This window comes from Hevea brasiliensis, chromosome 11 (assembly GCF_030052815.1).
Source record: "Hevea brasiliensis isolate MT/VB/25A 57/8 chromosome 11, ASM3005281v1, whole genome shotgun sequence".
Lineage (NCBI taxonomy): Eukaryota > Viridiplantae > Streptophyta > Magnoliopsida > Malpighiales > Euphorbiaceae > Hevea > Hevea brasiliensis.
The window spans coordinates 98,523,640-98,542,586 of NC_079503.1; the positions used below are offsets into that span (position 1 = coordinate 98,523,640).

General features: G+C 37.0%; 2 protein-coding genes and 1 pseudogene across 2 annotated transcripts; all 3 read right to left on the reverse strand.

Annotated features, from left to right (window-relative positions):
• Positions 1–1,813: 1,813 nt before the first annotated feature.
• Positions 1,814–5,180, reverse strand: LOC110641996 (uncharacterized; annotated as a pseudogene).
• Positions 5,181–9,350: 4,170 nt separating this feature from the next.
• On the reverse strand, positions 9,351–15,795 carry LOC110673695 (serine/threonine-protein phosphatase 7 long form homolog). Its single transcript, XM_058129435.1, has 6 exons — positions 15,260–15,795; positions 15,081–15,168; positions 14,568–14,966; positions 13,678–14,454; positions 9,528–9,668; positions 9,351–9,404 (listed from the first exon to the last, which is right to left on the reverse strand). The coding sequence occupies exons 1-6, from the start codon at positions 15,793–15,795 to the stop codon at positions 9,351–9,353; spliced, it is 1,995 nt and encodes a 664-aa protein (XP_057985418.1).
• A 2,231-nt stretch (positions 15,796–18,026) lies between these two features.
• Positions 18,027–18,716, reverse strand: LOC131170387 (uncharacterized). Its single transcript, XM_058129436.1, has one exon. The coding sequence runs from the start codon at positions 18,714–18,716 to the stop codon at positions 18,027–18,029; it is 690 nt and encodes a 229-aa protein (XP_057985419.1).
• Between the last annotated feature and the right edge of the window lie 231 nt (positions 18,717–18,947).

Below are 18,947 nucleotides of genomic sequence, written 5' to 3' on the forward strand. Positions count from 1 at the left end.
GTGCCACCCATCTCTCTCTCTCGTCCTAACTTCCTTACCCACTATACAATACTGGCGAAGTAGTTGGATCGATCCAATAAGCTCTAGTAAAATGGGATTAACGGTGGCTTTGGTCAGTTTCACGATACATGGGTTTTGCGAAAAGAATTAACAAATGCTAATTCTAAGTTAGAAGCCATTTCCGACCATCGAAAACAGGTTTTCAATGTGGAAACGCGTTTCCAGATTTTGGTTTTTTTTGTTAAGGCTCTAAAATGTGTCATGAGTGTGTGTGTCCTGACGAAAACGTTTTTGAAAATGGGGAAATGCCAGTGATCAGAGTTTCCATACTTCACATCAAAATTATGAATAGAGAGAAAAAGGGATGATCTAAGTAACTGCTGGAGATGATTCCAAATGTAATCTAGATTTTAAACCGCAAATATAGAAAGAAGAGAAAGACTCAAGGTTTGTTAATTGATGTTTAGGTTTCTTTCCATTAACCGTTTGGTTGCTGAGAAAAAAAAATATTGATGAAAATTGCTAAATAATTGAGAAAGGAATGAACGAAAATTGCGAGTCTTATGTATGAGTAATGCTCTTCTAGTTGCCAAGTTATGCCATGCTTGGGCTGCAAATAAATGCTCTTTCAGTTTTTTTTTTCCCCTATATTTTTCTTAAACAAATATTCGAAGATATTAATTTATATGATATTTGTGAGACACTTGAAATTTGATTAACTATATATATATATATATATATATATATATATATATATATATATATATATACAATTCATTAGCTTTATTTGATATTCATCATCTCTATTGAGCTTATCTTTCAACAAGCTTGTACAACGACAGCACGTTTTGGATAAAAGCTTGGAGTCCCACCGTATTTCTTCTTCTCTCTTCTTTTTTTTTAAAGTAGTACAAGCTTGTTGAAAGATAAGCTCAATAGAGATGATGAATATCAAATAAAGCTAATGAATTGTATATATATATATATATTGTACTACTTAAAAAAAAAAAAAAAGAGAGAAGAAGAAATATGGTTGGCACTTTGGAAGATTAATGGTGGGACTCCAAGCTTTTATCCAAAACGTGCTGTCGTTGTACAGATTAATCCTTGCGTGAAACATGGCTTTTTTAAAAAATAATAATAATAACAAGACATGGCCTTCTTAATTTCTGCTGATCTCTCTCATAGGGAAGAATAACAAGATGCATTAAAATTATGGACAGTGCTTCAACAAAGTTGAAGTTGAAATGCTTCCTTAATTAATAAATAAGCCACGCTGATTAATCGCCAAAAGAAAGTCATTCAATCTTTTGTTAAAATTTGCAACTCTAATTTTATATACACACACGCACAATCTTTTGCACTGTAGTGCCAATCATGGCAGATTTAATTTGAGACCTGTTCCTAATCCGCGCAGAATATAAAGTCTTCCCCCTGCCGTAAATGGAGACCATTCATCTTACCGAGAGACTGAAGACCAGAAGAAAAAATTTGATAGAAACTTTCTCTCTAAAGAGTGGAAACTTCATATGTTGCAGAAATTCTTGTTCATTTCATGATTGGTACAATGAATTAATATATATTTGAGATGCAACTCCTCATTCATCCGGAGAAACATTGGCACACTTATATACAAGAATTTAATTAGTAATTATTATACACTCACAATTATATGCATCTCTTTGCTACAAGATGAAATCTCACATTTATAATCTCTCGTTTTATGGTATACACTACCCAATAGGATACTCTATATTATATTTAGATATTCATATTGCATGCGTGTGTAACACAAGTTTTCAATTCTCTTTGTTTATATATATATATATACACACAACAGCTAAAGATTAATTTACACAAAGTACTTGAATAAATTTTCTTATTGACCTCATTTTCCCCCTTCCGTACAAGTTCACCACAGTACACTCCACAGGAAGCCATCCATTCATATATATATATATATATATATTTTTTTTTTTTTTGTGAAATATCATGAGGAGCAGTCCACATAAATCCAGCCATTAGTTTAAAGAAAGCAACTGACTATGTACAAAAGGAAAAAAAAAGCAGTTGATGACTGATTGAATTGCAGAAAATGTTCTCAGCGGACCTTCTTACGAATGGATGACTTGGTGCTCCTATACATACCGAGAATGAAACTCCAAGGTAGAGCCTTTCTGAGGGCTTTGAGAGAGCTTTTGATAATACCAGTAAATGCCAAATACAAAGGGAATTGCATGATTGCAAATGCAGTGACTGGAAGGAAAGCGACGGTGTAAATGAGACTTCTTGACCACTGTGCCTTCAAATGAATTTCCAGCACAATTGTTGCAGCAAATGCAAGCATGGTAGCTGCCACTGAGATGAAGAGAAATGTGAAGCCAAGTGTTAGTTTCCGAGGGAGAGAGATTCGGAAGTCTTGAAGCCGAAATGGAGATGTGAGGATGGAAAGGAACATCACAACTGCAGTCAATGAGCTGGCGAGCGAGATAATATCCAAAATTGTGAAAACGACAAAGAAAGGATAATGGAGAAGGATGGGAAGGCCAGTCTTTTCATCGGTACCTCCTGGAACAGTGTAGATAGCAGTGAAACCAACGGTGGCGATGAGAACAGCGATAACAGAGCAAGACTCAGATGTCCGTTTTAGCCATTCTTGTGCATCCTTGTGAAGCTTGGCATGTGTCAGCTCAAATAATTCGAAGGCAGTATGACCTTTTTCGTTGTGGTGCATGATGTAGTGAGAAGGGATTATCTTCTTTACACGCTGCAAATTGATATAGATATATATAACTAACAAGAAAAACTATATGTGGAACAATGAGGTTTAGCTTAAGAGTTATCTCTAACTTTGAGGAATGGAGTTCGAGCTGTGAGCCAATTGTACTAAACAAAAAAAACTAAACTATTTATGGGCGGCAGTGAAAGAAGAGGAACTGACCTCAAACCAGCGCAGCTCCCCTTGTAGTTGGAGCACAGTACTAGGTTTGTGTCCTCCAAAATCATTATGCAAGTCTGCAGCATGATGCAATAAGCTGTAGCCATTATTATCAATTTTGCGGACTAAAATAGCCATTGGGATTTTCATCTTTTTTACACGACGAAAGATATCCCTTTGGCGGTTCTTTATAGCTACATGTAATATGTTCTGCCCCATATCGCTAACATGCTCAACAGCCTGAGGATATGCCTCTAGTATCTCATCCACAATCTCAATTATACCAGTGCTAGATGCAATCAACAATGGCGTAGAAGTTGGTTCAGTTGTCTTGTCTGCAGGATCGCGGTTCTTTATAGCCACATATAATTTGTTCTGCCCCACATCGCTAACATGCTCAACAGCCTGAGGATATGCCTTCAGTATCTCATCCACAATCTCTATTATACCAGTGCTATTTGCAATCAGCAATGGCCTAGAAGGTTCAATTGTCTTGTCCACGGGATTGCCATTTGTGTCTTCTTTACCACCTCCAAGTGAGCTAGTTCGTCTGCTTCGTACTGTTTCTCTAGATCTTTCTGCTTCGCCAAAGGAAATTGTACCTATATCCGGCTCTCCATGACTGGTCTCCCATGATTTATCTAACCTCACGAGCAGCTTTGTTAATTTCATAACAGATTCATGCCTTTTCTTTTCTTTCCTGATTCTATCCAAAACTGGCCATCCTGTGCATGATGAAAGAGTGAAGTAATTGAACCAAGCAGAGCATTTTTTTTTTCTTTTTTGAGGGAATTGAAACAAGCAGCGCTAGCTAATTATGATCATGATCAATATATTGAATTAGATTTATATTCGTAAAACAGAACGCACCTTGAGCCAGGAAAATCCATATTGTACGATTCATCTTTGAAATCGCTGCAGTTCATGTGTAGTTGTTACTTAATAAGGGTTATTAATAAAGTTGAAACAGAATATGGTCACGAAAGGGCTTGGAATCATGCAACAGTAGGACATTACCTTTGCGAAGCCTTGAATAGGTGAATGGGAGGAAATGATTGGTTGTGGGTCCACTCTCCAAGTCATCCTTTTTACTGAAAGATACAGTATCTTGGTGATCCTCTTCATGCTCATTGCCATCTGGAAGACCTGCGCATGGCATGAGTTACAGATATCCTTCCAGATTTTGATATATATTCACCACTATCACCCATTGAGATTAATTAAAGAGTGAAGAAAGTTTCCAAATTCTGAGGACAGATATGCATACATTTATAGATCAATCCCTTCAATTTGCCCATGGATTGACTGCTCCTGTAAGCTGAGCGCATTCTGGCTAACAGATGAAGACACGTCCTGCCATTTCCATCTTTCAACTCTCCTAGTGTTTCATCTGTCGTCTGCAGATACAAAGCTGTTTCTGCATGTGTTCAAAATCAAAAGAAAAGTGATGAAGCACAGTTGATTTCATATATATTAGCAATTATATGTCAATTTTCGAAAGGATTGGTATATATGTGTATGTGGAGAGAACGAAAGAGAGAAACCAAAGTGTTCAGCGTGGACAGCAATGTGAAGAATGGAGGTTGAATCATTTCTCCTGCCATGGAAGCTCATAACAGAAGGACCTTTTTGTCGGTGAGTTGCTAATATTTCTTCTCTATGGCTCAACACTTCACTAGCCAGGAACTTCACCATTTCTGTCTTGCCAAACGCTGCGGCTCTATAAAGCGGCGTTTCGCCTAATTTATTCTTAATATCTAACAGAGTCCTTTCACAATCCAGCAAAAGTTTTGCTGCTGTGACATCTCCCGTAGCAGCAGCCTCATGAAGAACAGTGTTACCGTACTCATTTTGTATCAATAAAGGACTCTGTTCTGGACTTGATATTCGTCTTGCAATTTGGACAATACTTTCGACCAGACTCCTGCTTCCACTGTATATTGCAATATGGAGAGCGGTGTCTCTGTTAACTGTCAGTGGAGACACCACAGCTTCGGTGTTTTGTTCAAAGAAGCGTTTCAACCTTTCCCAATCTCCATCTAAGAATGCCTGATAAGGCACAGACATCCCAGAAATGCTCACGTCTCTGATCGGGGGATTTTCTTGCGTTCCATTTGCTGCAACACTACTCATCTTTCCGCTAGGTGCTTGGGTTTCTCGTACCTTCCTCTCTCCCAACTTTGTAGATAGGTATTTGCGGGTAGGTCATGATTACCATCACTCGTTCAAAGATTATATACAAGTAGAAAAATGAAGAAGAAGAAGGAGAAAGCAATGTATGTTCCTTGCTTAATAACTGCTAAAGCTGCCGTACTCGTCACAAGAGGAATAATAATAGTTAAAGATGATCCGCAATCAAAGATTATATTCACATATAAAGCATACTTCCAGTTAGCAAAGTATAATAAACGCCCAACCACCCAACCAATGAGGATAATCTCAATGTTTTCATAAAGTGCAGAAAAATAGAGAGATTTTAAGTTGAAATCTCCCCGTCTATATATATATATATATATATATATATATATATATATATATATATATATATATTCGTTGGACCATCATGTCAGTGTAAATTCTCTTTAAAATATCTTGTATAACAAATCACAATATTTAAAATTGGTAGGATTAGTCTTAAAGAATTAGTACGAGATAAAAAGAGTCTTCCATCGATAGGAGAATGATCTAAAGTAAACGTAATTAATTAATTTCATTGTTGTTTTCCATTCATACAAAAAGGGTTTAGCTTTTTCACTTTATCATCGAAGTGGACACCATGAAAGCTAGGGTCTCTAACACCGTGTTTGGTTCAATTAAATCATAAATTTGGAATCCTTTTCAAATAAATTCTAACTAAATGTAAAATTTAGATAAATTTCATTTATTTCATTTGGTATAATATGTAAAATTCAATTAAATGCCATGTAATTTATATTTTTGTATAATTTTGTAATTGAAGTACATTGTCCTTGTTTCATAAACTATCCTCAAGAATAAAATAAAAAAAAATTATTATGGACATTGAGTAGAGATAGCTCAAGGAGTCAGCATCCAACCCAAATCCTTTCTAGTGCTATTACGCTATAAAATGTTAAAATTACACTCCTTATTTATGGTTTAAACTTTTAACATAATGATAAACGCTGGATCCTATAATTAGTATCAGAGCTGAAGTCATGGTTTAAATTCTTAGCAAGTATTGGAAGATTATTGGCATTGAGTAAGGATAGCTTAGTGGGTTAACATCATGCCCAAATCCCTTTGGCCCAATTGAGCTTGCTTCACAATAAAAGTTTAGGATTATGTCTCTATTAATAATTAAAATTTTTAATACGAATGGTAAGCACTCAAGCCTACACTTATAGTTTTCTACTCTATCAAAAAATCTTATATTTAATAAATTTGTAATAAATAATAATATATAAATCAATTAACAATATATTAATAAATATAAAATAAATTTAAAATGTAAAATATTTATATAACAACATAAAATAGTGTTATTATTAAGAGCAAATTCTTATTAGATCATTAATAATTTTTTAAATTAATTAACTAATGATATTTGGTGACTGTAGTAAATTTTTGTTGACCACATTGGCGATGAAAGTTTCAAAATTAAAAATTTTAGCAGATGAGTATATAAGGAGATGGATGAATTGAGAGAAAATTTTTAGATGGCATTTTAATAAAAAAAATATTATTATATAAATTTTGTGAAATTTATTTAAAATTTTATTAAATTTAATAAGAATTTATTTAAGTTATAATTAATTTAAAAAATTAAATTTTTATAATTGAAATCCAATTTTTATTCAATATGGAATTGAATTCAACCTAACAAACTCTAAATGTTTTCTCAATTGCAAGTCATTGATTATTGTGGTGAACATGGAACGAATAAGAAACTATGGAGAATTAACCAATGCTTGAGAGATCATTCCAAAAAATCAAAATACCAAAACATGTGTCAAGCTATGCCGCAAAGTTCCGATGAAGGGATCCCTCCGGTGGTCAAGCAATTGCACAAGACCTAGCAACTCAGTAGTAGGAGCCCATCCCAAACAATAATATATAGCTCCTTACTTAGGCGACCAGAAATACCCAACTTCAAATAATTCTACTGATGTGTTAGTAGCACTACCATTTTAAAGGAACTCTGAAACACAAGTGGCTGTACACATTTTAACAAGCCCAAATATAGCTAAAGCTTTAACTAGGATTATTGCATCCATCCATGCTGAAATGACACCAATCCAACCTAACCAGTACTGAATCTCTTTATTATTTATCCTATTGCCAGTACTTTCTTCACTCTCTTTCTTAGTTTTAGAGAGAGAGAGAGCTTCTCCTTCTCTTCTCTTCTGTTTTGGTCTAGGGTTTTCTTATCCTCTCTATTGGATTTCGCGGTCTCCCCTGCCCCTTATGGGTAGGGGGCTCCTCCTCCTACCTGATGTGGGTTAGTTCCTCCCTGCCTCTGGGTAGGATGCATAGTTTTGTTTTGTGCTATTTCTTCTTGTCCAGATCGGAGGATAATGGAAAGGGCTAAGGTTTTTGGACCAACTTCTTATCGCTATTTGGGTGGTTGATCTCTGGTTCCGCACTTCAACTGGGAGTTATAGGAGCAAGGGGTTATTCTTAGGGTCTTTCTATCGATACCCATGGTGTCCTTCTAAGTCTAAAGCTCTGACTCTCTTCTCCATTAATAGCATAGAGGGCAAGCTTGCTACAATATCTGGAGTCTATGGGTTTTGTGATGAGTTGGGGTTCCTCTTTGAGTTCAATCCTTGCTTTGCATGGTTGCTAAAGCAAGGTTCCCGTGCTTCTTGCTCCATTTGGTTATTTTGGCATCACCTCCATGGCCGATTATTTGGGTGTTCTGTTGTTTCTAGCTTGTTTTCTTTGTCACCGTGGGTTGCAGTTTCTGGGGATTCTTCTTCGAGCAAGTTAGCCGTATTTGGTCCCCTGTATGCATCAGTTCATCTTCATCACCCACCGGTGGTTGTGTGGCTGGATCCGAGGGAGGCGAACTCCTCTTTGTCGGAAGGAAGCTGTATGGTGCAATGGGAAATCTCTGTCGAGCTACAATCCGGTCTGGCTCTTTGACTCGTTCTAGGCTAAGATTTTTTTTTTGGCTTTTGGGGCTTGAGCGTCCTATTGTCCTGGATAGAGTTTACTTCAAATTACTTTTTCTTCGTTTTTTAGTGAGAGGATGTGTTCATGTTTATTGTCTTTTAAGCCTCTGCTGTAATGGGCTACAAACTACAAGGATGTTCTATTAATGACATTCATCTATCTTCCGATAAATTGAAAAAAAAAACGAAAATATAAAAAAAAAAAACCTCCATTGGGGCATATGTCTTGGTGATAAATTTGCAGAACTCTAATATTTTTTTGGGATACAAAGGAAGAAACTGACTAATTGTGTTGTGCCGAAGCAGCTGAGGCCATGGAACGCTATGGAGATCTGACTCCAATAACTCTGTAACTTGCACGGTGGGACTATACATTATTATTTAAACTATTATTAGAAAAAGTTAATTATTTTAAAATATTTATTAAAATTTTTTAAATTTAAATTAAATATATTTAATTAATAAAAATTTAAAATAATAAAATAAATTTTTTAATTTTTTTTTTTTGACATTTAAACTAGATATATATTTTTTAACATCATCTAAAAGAGCTTCAAGCATTTTAAGGATTTAATGGGAGGTGAGAACAAAAACCTTCATGCTTGGCAGACTTACCAAAATATTGAGAACTCTACCGTGTAAAATTAGCTTACGTATAAGACTATTTAATGGAATAACGTGCATTATACCCATTTTATATATTTGTGATTTAAAATATTAAATTTTATAATTTTTTATAATAAAAATTAAAAAATAATTTTTAGTTAATTTTTTTTTAATTTTCTCATAATAATAACAATAATTATTATTATATTTTTACAATTTTAAAAAAAAAATAGAAAATACAATAAATCAATAGATAATTCTCTCGCATGTATATTAACTATTTTATTTCTACAACTTTTCTTTTATATGAATTCTCATTTTTCTAAATTATATATATATTCACCCCTTGTTAAAGATTAGTTGGTATTCTACACATTGGAATCTGAAAGTTTTTTTAATTTCCATTTTAACATGTCCTGTATTTAGGGTGTTTTAAAGAATAATATATATTTTTTATTTGTTATAACCTGTTAATATGTGATTAAATAGTAGTTATATATTCAATATTATTATTGCCTTTCACCATTGAGTGTGGTAACCCCGTAACTAATTAGGTGGGATGATTTTATCTCATCTCAGTTTGACTCTTCATAATAATATGATATTTAAATATTGTCTCCATTTAAAAGTGTAATACGATGTTATTCAATTGTTTGCCTTATATATATATATTATTGTTGCCTTTCGCCTAAAACCAAACCCCTACGACCCACCCACCGAGTATTCTGCAGTAGGCTTTGAAAAGCTTAATTGCTCAATACCATAACAACATATTTCATGTGTCTTGAGAAAACCACAAATTGATGTCTAGACTTAGGCATCAAATCACCCAGTACACAGAAGCATACCTCAACTCGTCTGCCGCTAGATGGATGCGCTTCGTCTTTCTCCTGTTTATCTCCTTTAGTAGCAGAAGGGTTGGCTCTCCGAGCAGCTCTTAATTTTGCATCTAGTCGAGAGAAATTGACCGTACAAGGGTGAATTGGAAACTAAAATTATTAAAAATGGGTGTGATGTGTAAAATTTACCAGATAGGGGTGAAGAAAAGTCAGATCGTAAAAACGCTATTATTAGTAGCGTTTTAATGTCCAAAACGTTATTAAAAATAGCGTTCCAAAATAAAATAGTATTTTAGTATAAAAACACGACTAATAATAGTATTTTAGTATAAAAATGCTACTAATAATAGCGTTTTGATTCAAAACGCTAGTCACGCCAGCATTTCTACCAAAACGCCATTGACAATAGCGTTTTGACACAATTTTCTACCAAAACGCTACTATGAGTAGCGATTTTCACAGCATTTCTGTCAAAAAAAAACTTTAAATATAATAGTTTTATAAATTAAAAATATTAAAGTGTGAAAACTGTCACGACCCAACCTATGGGCCGGACCGGCACTAGGACCTGGGTCAGCCTAAAGCCCCCGAGGCCCGTAGTAAGCCTTAACTATTCATTAACCCAACTCTAAGGCCCATTTGGGCCCAATATCAAAAAACAAACGGACAGAGTCCGGCCATAAAATGGACTTTCCAACGGGGAGTTTTCGACTCACCCGACCTGTAAAACACAATAAACAATCCATTGGGGAGCTCAGCTCACCCTCCACATACTCATCAACATAATAATAAATGGGAGCTCAGCTCCCTCATCCAATCCATCAAACAGACTTAAAATATTAAGTTTACAGGTCCAACATGAATATAATATTACAGACCAATTTCAAATAATTACTGCTAACACATGCGAAAATTCTAGGAGTAATTAAAATTACACAATATTGATAAACAACCTGCGAGGTAAAAAGGCGAGTTAACCTAACAAAATATCCTCCGTGGCTGTAAAAATTTTTGAACAGGAGTGAGCGTTCGACTCAGAGAGTAAAATATCAATCTTAACTATAATCTCTATAACTATCTGAAACTAATGCAACCTGTAGAGTGAAATGCAACATACACAACATTTTCACATCATAACATCAAAAAAGTAATTTGGAGCACTCACACACCATGTAGTATCAATCATAACATATGGGAGCTGATCCTATACACTCTCTTAAATCCAACCCGTGCCGAATTACTCAAGCTCGGACTTCCACTTAATAACCAAATCGAGGGTCCCATAATTACTCAAGCCGTGACTACCCCTCTCAAGGAACGTCCCAGAATTACTCAAGCCGTGACTACCCCGGCCCTATCCATAGTCCACACCACATCACACGCACGCCAACGCACGCACACTGCTCCAAATTACCACAACAACATCCATGGTACATCAACAGTTATGAATGCAACATAAATCGTGCCTAGAGTTTAACTACATAAATATATGCATATAAGTGATGCATGGGCATCTTGAACATATAATAATATCGAAATTATAATTAAAATTAATATTTTACTCACGCACTTGACGACAAATTACTGTGGCGGCTGGGCGGAGGAAGAAGGCTGTCCCGGCTCACCTGACAATCATATTACATTTATTTAATACAATCTGACTCAATACAAATAAAGAAAAAGACCAATTACGTCCTAAGTCGTACCGAAAATCGCGAGTCTCCCTATACCTAGGACCTACCCAACCCGCAAAAGGGCTAAAAACGCACTTCTATGCTCACAATCCATACATCAACAGTTCAATCATATCACACAGCCCTCCCGCCCATCAAATCAATCATCCATCACAATACGCAAAATTTCAATTTAGTCCTTATTATTGATCATTTTTGCAAAACCGCCAAACAAGCTCTAAAAATTATAAAACTTTGCCTCGCGGTCCTTAGCAATATTACTAAGCTATTGCAAAAGAATCGTAATTTTCTAAGCTACCACGAATATTTTATGGATTTTTAATCCTATTTAAGCACTAGAAAATTACGTAAAAACTAGGTTCGGGTTTACCTTTGCCGATTCCGACTTCGAACGCGCTCGACGTCGACAATGGGGCTAGCCAAAACCTCGCCCAATTCGAGACTTTTCCGGCCACGTCCGTTCGCCCGAAATTTGCGTAATTGGTCAATCGCCGAATTTCCGCGAATCGAGGATACCTACACGAAGCCCATAACACGGGGTTAGCACATAAATTTTTCAGAATTTTCTAAGCTCATTTAATGCTCGAAATTACACCGCTGGTTCGTGGGACCCACCAAAAACGGTGTCGGAAAAATTCGAAATTTATGTCGCGCGAAGCTCTCGGCGAATGGAGCGTGCTGGTGGCCTCGGTTTCCTCGTGGATTCACTTGCCGAAATCTAGCCCAAAAGTCGAAATGGGCTAAAATCTTCCCGAGCAAAAATCGGACAAACCGCTCGATGGATTTCGGCGTTCTTGGTGTCTATGGAAAGCTCACGAGTAGATGATTTTAGACACAAGACCCGCCAATCGGTGGCCGGATCGGCCGGATTTGGCCGAGAAATCGGAGCGACGCAGGGAGGGGAGGAGAGAGAAAAGAGAAAGAGAGGGACGACGCGGAGAAGAAAAAGGAAAGGGAGCCGGTTCGATTCGACCGGTCCGATCCGTCCGGTTCAATTCGGCCGTTCGATTAAATACAAAATTTTGAATTTTTATCGCCTCGGACCGAAAACGAGGTCCAAAATTCAAAAATTTCGTAAAACTCGTAAAAATACGTAGACTCCAAATATATTTTTAGTTTTGCCACGTGGTCTTTAAATTAATTTTTAAAAATCATCAAAGTTTATATTTTGAAAATCGAACCCGATTTTTAAAATCCAAAATCTCAAAAAATTCCTAAAATTTAAATAAAATTAAAATATCAAAAATACTCATAAATAATAAAATTTGGGGTGTTACATTCTTCCTCTTACGTAAAAATTCGTCCTCGAATTTTTACACAAGGCGTAATAAAACACATGATTATGCATTGAACAAGTAAGGGTACTTGCTACGCATGTCCCGCCTCGACTCCCAGTGCACTCTTCCACCGATCGACTCCTCCACAAAACCTTAACCATAGGGATCTGCTTTGGATCTCACTGTCTCACTTGGTAGTCCACTATGGCTACAGTCGCTCCTCAAATGTCAAGTTCTCTTTTAGCTCTATCACATCCTAACAAAGACATGAGAAGGATCAGAATGTATTTCCGAGCATGGAGATGTGAAACACGGATGAACGTGAGAAAGGTTGGGTGGTAGCTCCAACCGTAGGCAATCGCCTCCACTTATCAAGAACCTCAAAAGGTCCGATATACCGAGGTGCCAACTTGCCCTTCTTTCCAAATCTCATGACTCCCTTCATTGGAGAAACCTTCAGAATACATAGTCGCCATCGCAAACTCCACATCCCTCCGTCTGGGTCCGTGCATAACTCTTCTACGCCATCAAGCCGCCCTCGCCGTTCTCGATTAAAGGAACTACCTCTGAAGTGTACTGCACTAGGTCTACATCATGCACTTTCGCTTCCCCCATTTCTGTCCAACACAGAGGAGACCTACACTTTCTTCCATATAATGCCTCATAGGGTGCCATCCCTATGCTGGAGTGGTAACTGTTGTTGTAGGCAAACTCCACCAAAGCTAGCTGCTCATCCCATTGACCTCCAAAATCCAAGACACTCATGCGAAGCATGTCTTCCAGTGTTTGGATTGTCCTTTCGACCGTCTGCATGCGAGGGTGGAAGGCATCTTGAAGTTCAACTGTGTGCCAAGTGCCTCCTGCAACTTTCTCCAAAACCGAGAAGTGAACTGGGGCCCTCTGTCAGATATTATGGAAGCCGGAACTCCATGCAATCTGACTATTTCTCGAATGTAGAGCCGGGCATACTGTGCCACAGAGTATGTAGTCTTTACAGGTAAGAAGTGAGCTGATTTGGTCAAGCGGTCTACAATTACCCATATCGAGTCATATCCTCGCGTGGTACGAGGCAACCCAGTCACAAAATCCATAGTAATCATTTCCCACTTCCATTCTGGGATAGGGAGCTCTTGCAACTTCCCTGACGGTCTCTGGTGTTCAAACTTCACCTTCTGACAAGTCAAGCACTTGGACACAAAGTCTGCGATGTCTCTCTTTGGGTTGGCTAGCTTGCCCTTGATGTTGTCCTGATGATTCCCCGCCTGCAGTATAATGCATAGCACTTTGTTCATGGTATCCAAATAGACCCGCAGCAGATGGAATATGGCCTAAGGCACCAGAATGATATGGTGCAAAGTATTGTTCTGACCCATATCCACTAAATTGACCTGACGTATACTGTGATGGCCCAATGCTTGATGGTCTGCCAAATGGAGCAAATAAGCCGCCGAATGGTGTTTGCGGCTGTTGACTCTCAGTAAAGTCGAATGTGCTTCTATTTTGCATTTGAGTTTGATATGACATCCATGGTGCTGATGGGCCAGGCATTGATGGGGTAGCCATCCAACCAATGTAATGAGCAGGGTCAGATAGTGCAGGAGCCGAGGGAATAGGATCAGAATGATCAGGCGCTGATGTGATGCAGTAAGGGTGGAATGCAACAGGTGAGGGCAAAGCATCATCGGGAGGAGAGGCTGGACGCACTGGATGTTGACGACTTCGAGCAGGACGTGATCGGCGTCGTGCTGCTCTATGTGAGGGCTCAGGCTGGTTGATGGGTTGGTCCTCTTCTAATTCATCATTAAAGGTTGTTGCTTGAGGTGCGGATTGAGCAGGTGGCATTTGGCAAAGCCGACTTTCTTCCTCTAGAGCAATCATCATTTTTCTTAATGTACGTTTAACTTCAGCCACATTTTCTGTTGATGGGTTCTGTAATTTTAGCAAACAATCCTCAATTGCATCCTCCTGTAAAAATATGAAGTCCATGTATTATGTTACAGTTTGTGTTAAACACTGTAATTAAAAATTATTATTACTAAGTATTTAATAATGAAAAAATATGTATTGTAAATGATTACCACACAACCAATGGCAGCTCCACTTATTGAGATCCAACGTCTTGCAACTCGACGATACCACTCCATATATTCAGAATGATGGTGGAGTGGTTGTGCCATTTCTTGCCCTTGAACAATGTAATGTTCTCGCCTATTCCAACGATTAATGTACGTCGCATGATGGTGCGCCCAATTACTCTCACTAAATCGGAGAGTAATCTCATGTAACTCATCTGTTTGCATCGGTCGTCGTGGAATAGGTTGGGCCAAACCAAACTGCCTCATCACTCTATCAGGCTGGTGCCATTCAATAATATGGAAGTAAATTAATGGCACCACTGCCTTCCATATGGGACGACCCTGTATGCACATGTCAGGCAGCTCATCCAACAATTCCTCATTATATGGTTCCCATGTAATCTGCAAGTGAAAATGAGCAAAACATGAAGTATTAAATTTGCAAAACATAAAGTGATTAATATAGGAAAAAAATATAACACTATTTTAAGTCAGATTTTGAGAATTTTGATTTACATCTTCAGGTCGCATTCGATCAAGATTGTATCGAATTTGTTGTAGTACATGGGTTGTAACTTTAGTGATTTGTCGAGCTCTACTCCACCTGTTAGTTGATAAGAAAATTTAAAATATAATGCAATAAAAATCAATTTTTTGATTGTTTAATGGAAAAAAATATAAATTTAATTACATACCTAGCACCTAGGGGTGCATCATGAGGTGCCGATGGATCTCTTATTAATGGAGAGATTATTTTAAATCTCTCCCAAGCCCAGATTTGCAATATGAACGGGGGTCCTGAAATCTCCTTTGCTTCAGTAACTGCAACACGACAAAGCTCAAGATAAAGGAAGGCTAAGCAAGCTCCACCCCAACTGTATGTCGCAGCTTGCCTCAAGTCTTCTAATAGGGGTAGGAACATCAAGTTCACACGTGAGTTTGTCTTGTCGAGAAATATCGAACCGATGAGTCGTAATATGAATGCTCTTGCATGCCATAACACTGTTAAATCATTAACTTCATGTGGAATAGCTCCAAACTCATCAGTTAGCCATGATAATTTTAATGTATTTCCTCGAATCATTTCTGGAGGTGGTCTAACTCCCAACAAGAGCTCACAAACTTCTAGCCATTCTACTCGTGACATTCCAGTTACTGCAGAACCATGTATTGGCAATCCGGTGATAATGCCAACATCTTGAAGACTGATTATGCACTCCCCAATTGGCATCATAAATGTATGAGTTTCCGGTCGCCATCGCTCTACAAAGGCACTAATAAGGTGCCAGTCAAGGGGAAAAAAATCCTAATCTAGCAATTCCAAAAAATCCAGAATCGTGGAGATGAGGAACAATTCGGTTATCAATGTCAGCATGCAATATGTTCCCCTGCCTTCTACATGTAAGCACCTCATGCTCCATTGTACCAGTCCAAATCCCTTCAGAACGGTGTTGTGACTGGAGTCGTAGAAGCTCTGGATCAATTGGACATGGTACAATATAATCTCTTCTTGTTTGTTGATTAGCCATACCTATTCATTAAATTAAATATACATTTTCATTTTGTATTTGTGACAGGTAAAACAATGCACATATTTTCCTTATACAGTAAATAAAACATGAATGGTAAAAAAAATATTTAATACACATATAAAATGGTATAAATAAAAATTTCTCATTCAATGCATTAATTAATAAGTCTACATTACATAGTCAATGCAAAGATAAAAGTACATCATTGTTTACTACATCAACTAATTAGGTCAGCCTGACTATTTGATTTACAGGACATGATCTAATTAGCTCGTCATAAATATCTTTCTCTAATGTGTAGTCGATTTTAGGTAAACAGGGCTTTACCAGAGTATGTTTCTTCCTATCACGCATTTTTATACCACTCGCCCGACACATTGTCCTTGTAGCGACCCGATTAGCATATTCTTTGACAAATCCTTTAAGAAGTAGTAAATATGATGGGGTACGGTTAGCTTCTAATTTTTGCCATACACTGTCAAGTATGCCTTTATCCTGGACACAACTAAAAGTTGACTTTAAAGCCAAATATCTAGGTTTATCTGTTAATAGCTCTCCTTCCCATATAATTTGTTGAATTAGCCCATTCACCCTTATCATATGCTTAACAATGCAGAGTAGGTAATCTCCTATAGTTGATGGTGTTACTTCCATAGGTAGATTAATCAAATTCCTAATTAAACCATGTACTCTTGCCCGCTGTTGTTGATTGATAATTCTTTTTGGAGTGTTCATTATACAAGCCATTATTTTATCTAAGTCATAAACAAAAGAGAGCATAAATAAATATATACGAAATAAATCATAATGCAGTAATTATATTAAATAATGCAATAATTTAAGATAAAATTGAAAAGTACGTAACCTACCAACAGGGGGGTAATAATACACATAAAATGAAAACATAATAATGAAAATTGTGTCCAACAATTTATGATAATAATACAAAGTATTTGAAAATAGTGTCCTTCAAAGGATTTTAGATGGATCCCCTCTCTTTTGAATCACCATCCAATCCATTTCATTCGTCTTCCTTAAAGAAGTTGGTCTTCCTTTAGACCTTTTCCGATTTGGGTCAGGTACAAGGATTGGATCATTGTCTGTTGGCCAATCATCATGATGTCCAAGTGCATGAAACTGCCACTCATAGCACTTAAGCGTTCATTCCAATGTATAATAATTTGAAACGTATTGCTCATAATTAATTGACATTGATTGGCATGCTGCTATGACATGAGAACATGGAATACGTATCTCTTGAAACTTCTCGCATGTGAATGTCCTCTCATAAAGTTTGACGATGTGGTTGTCCCCAGTTCTATCCTTCCAAACTTAAAATTCACCACAATCACGATTAAATAATCGAACATTAAGTGAGTTTGCTTCATTCAAATTTTCATTCAAAATTTGACGACATGCCGGTGTTAAGTTGAAGCCCAACTGCAATTGTTCACGGAAGGTCGTGCGGCGTGTGTCAAAATATTGGACACATTGGAAAAATATTTTCTCTACCATTATAGTTATTGGTAGTGCACGAATCCCCTTAAGCATTCCATTAACTGACTCAACGGTATTGGTTGTCATGGAGCCATACCTTTTTCCTCCATCATGAGAACGTGTCCATTTCTCCAATGGTATATTTCTAGCCCATTCAAACGTATCTGGATGCTCGCTCTTGATTGTGTCCATGGCATCATAAAATTTTTTTTTTCTGAATTTGGTGAGCTGTTAAAAAAAAATTGACATTTTTGTATTATATAACATTGAAAATGCAATTAATGCTTGCAAAAATAATATTCTTTGGCAAAAACTAACCTGCCTTTCGGAGAGCTTCTTTCATGTCGGGATTTTTAAACTTTGTATTATAATTGCTCAGTACGTGTCTTAAGCAGTATCGATGATGTCCATTAGGAGGCTGCCACCAATCTTGCTACATTGCTTTTTTAATGGCAATATGTCTGTCTGATATAACACAAATATCAGAATGATCAGTCACAAACACCCGTAAACAAGACATGAACCAATCCCAGTTCCTTGTATTTTCACAATCAACTATTGCCCATGCAATAGGAAAAATATGGTTATTGTCGTCCAGTCCCGTAGCACAAAATAAACACCCTTTGTACTTTCCATATAAAAATGTGGAGTCTATAAAAATAACTGGCCGACAGTGCTTGAAACCTTTAATTGTTTGTTTGAATGCCCAAAACATCCTATCGAAAACCCGATTCTCAGGTTTTAATTTATTATTAATAAATAGAGGGTCATCTTCAATCAAGAACGAAGAATCGGGGTTGTGTTTGCACAACGCAAGCATGAATTGACGCAATCTTGTAAAAGATTCCTCCCAACCACCAAATATCTTAACAACTGCATCGTGTCTAGCCTTCCACATCTTCCGATAACTCGGCATATATCCAACCTTATCTTTGATTTCTGCTTGTAACGCAGATATCTTCACATTTGGCTGTTCTCGTACAATTGCTAGGATGAAATCAGATATAAATTTGCTATCCAATTGCCTATGATCTTGTGAGATTGATGGATTAACACATGTATGGGGTCCGTTATATCGAGTAATTTTCCATATATCAGATCCTTCTCGACGAGACGCACGCATTCTCCACTTACAATTGTTGTTTCTATATTTGCACCTTATAGCATACGTTTGCTCTTTGTCTCACATAAGAAAAGTCATGGTGCCTAAGTAAATGATATTCTTTGGCAGCTCTTTGGACAGCCTCTCTAGACGGAAATGTCATTCCAACTTCAAACTCATTCGATGGATCCCACATTGAACTATATTGCGGTTTTGACCATGGATCAACTGTTAGCAATGAAAAATCTAATT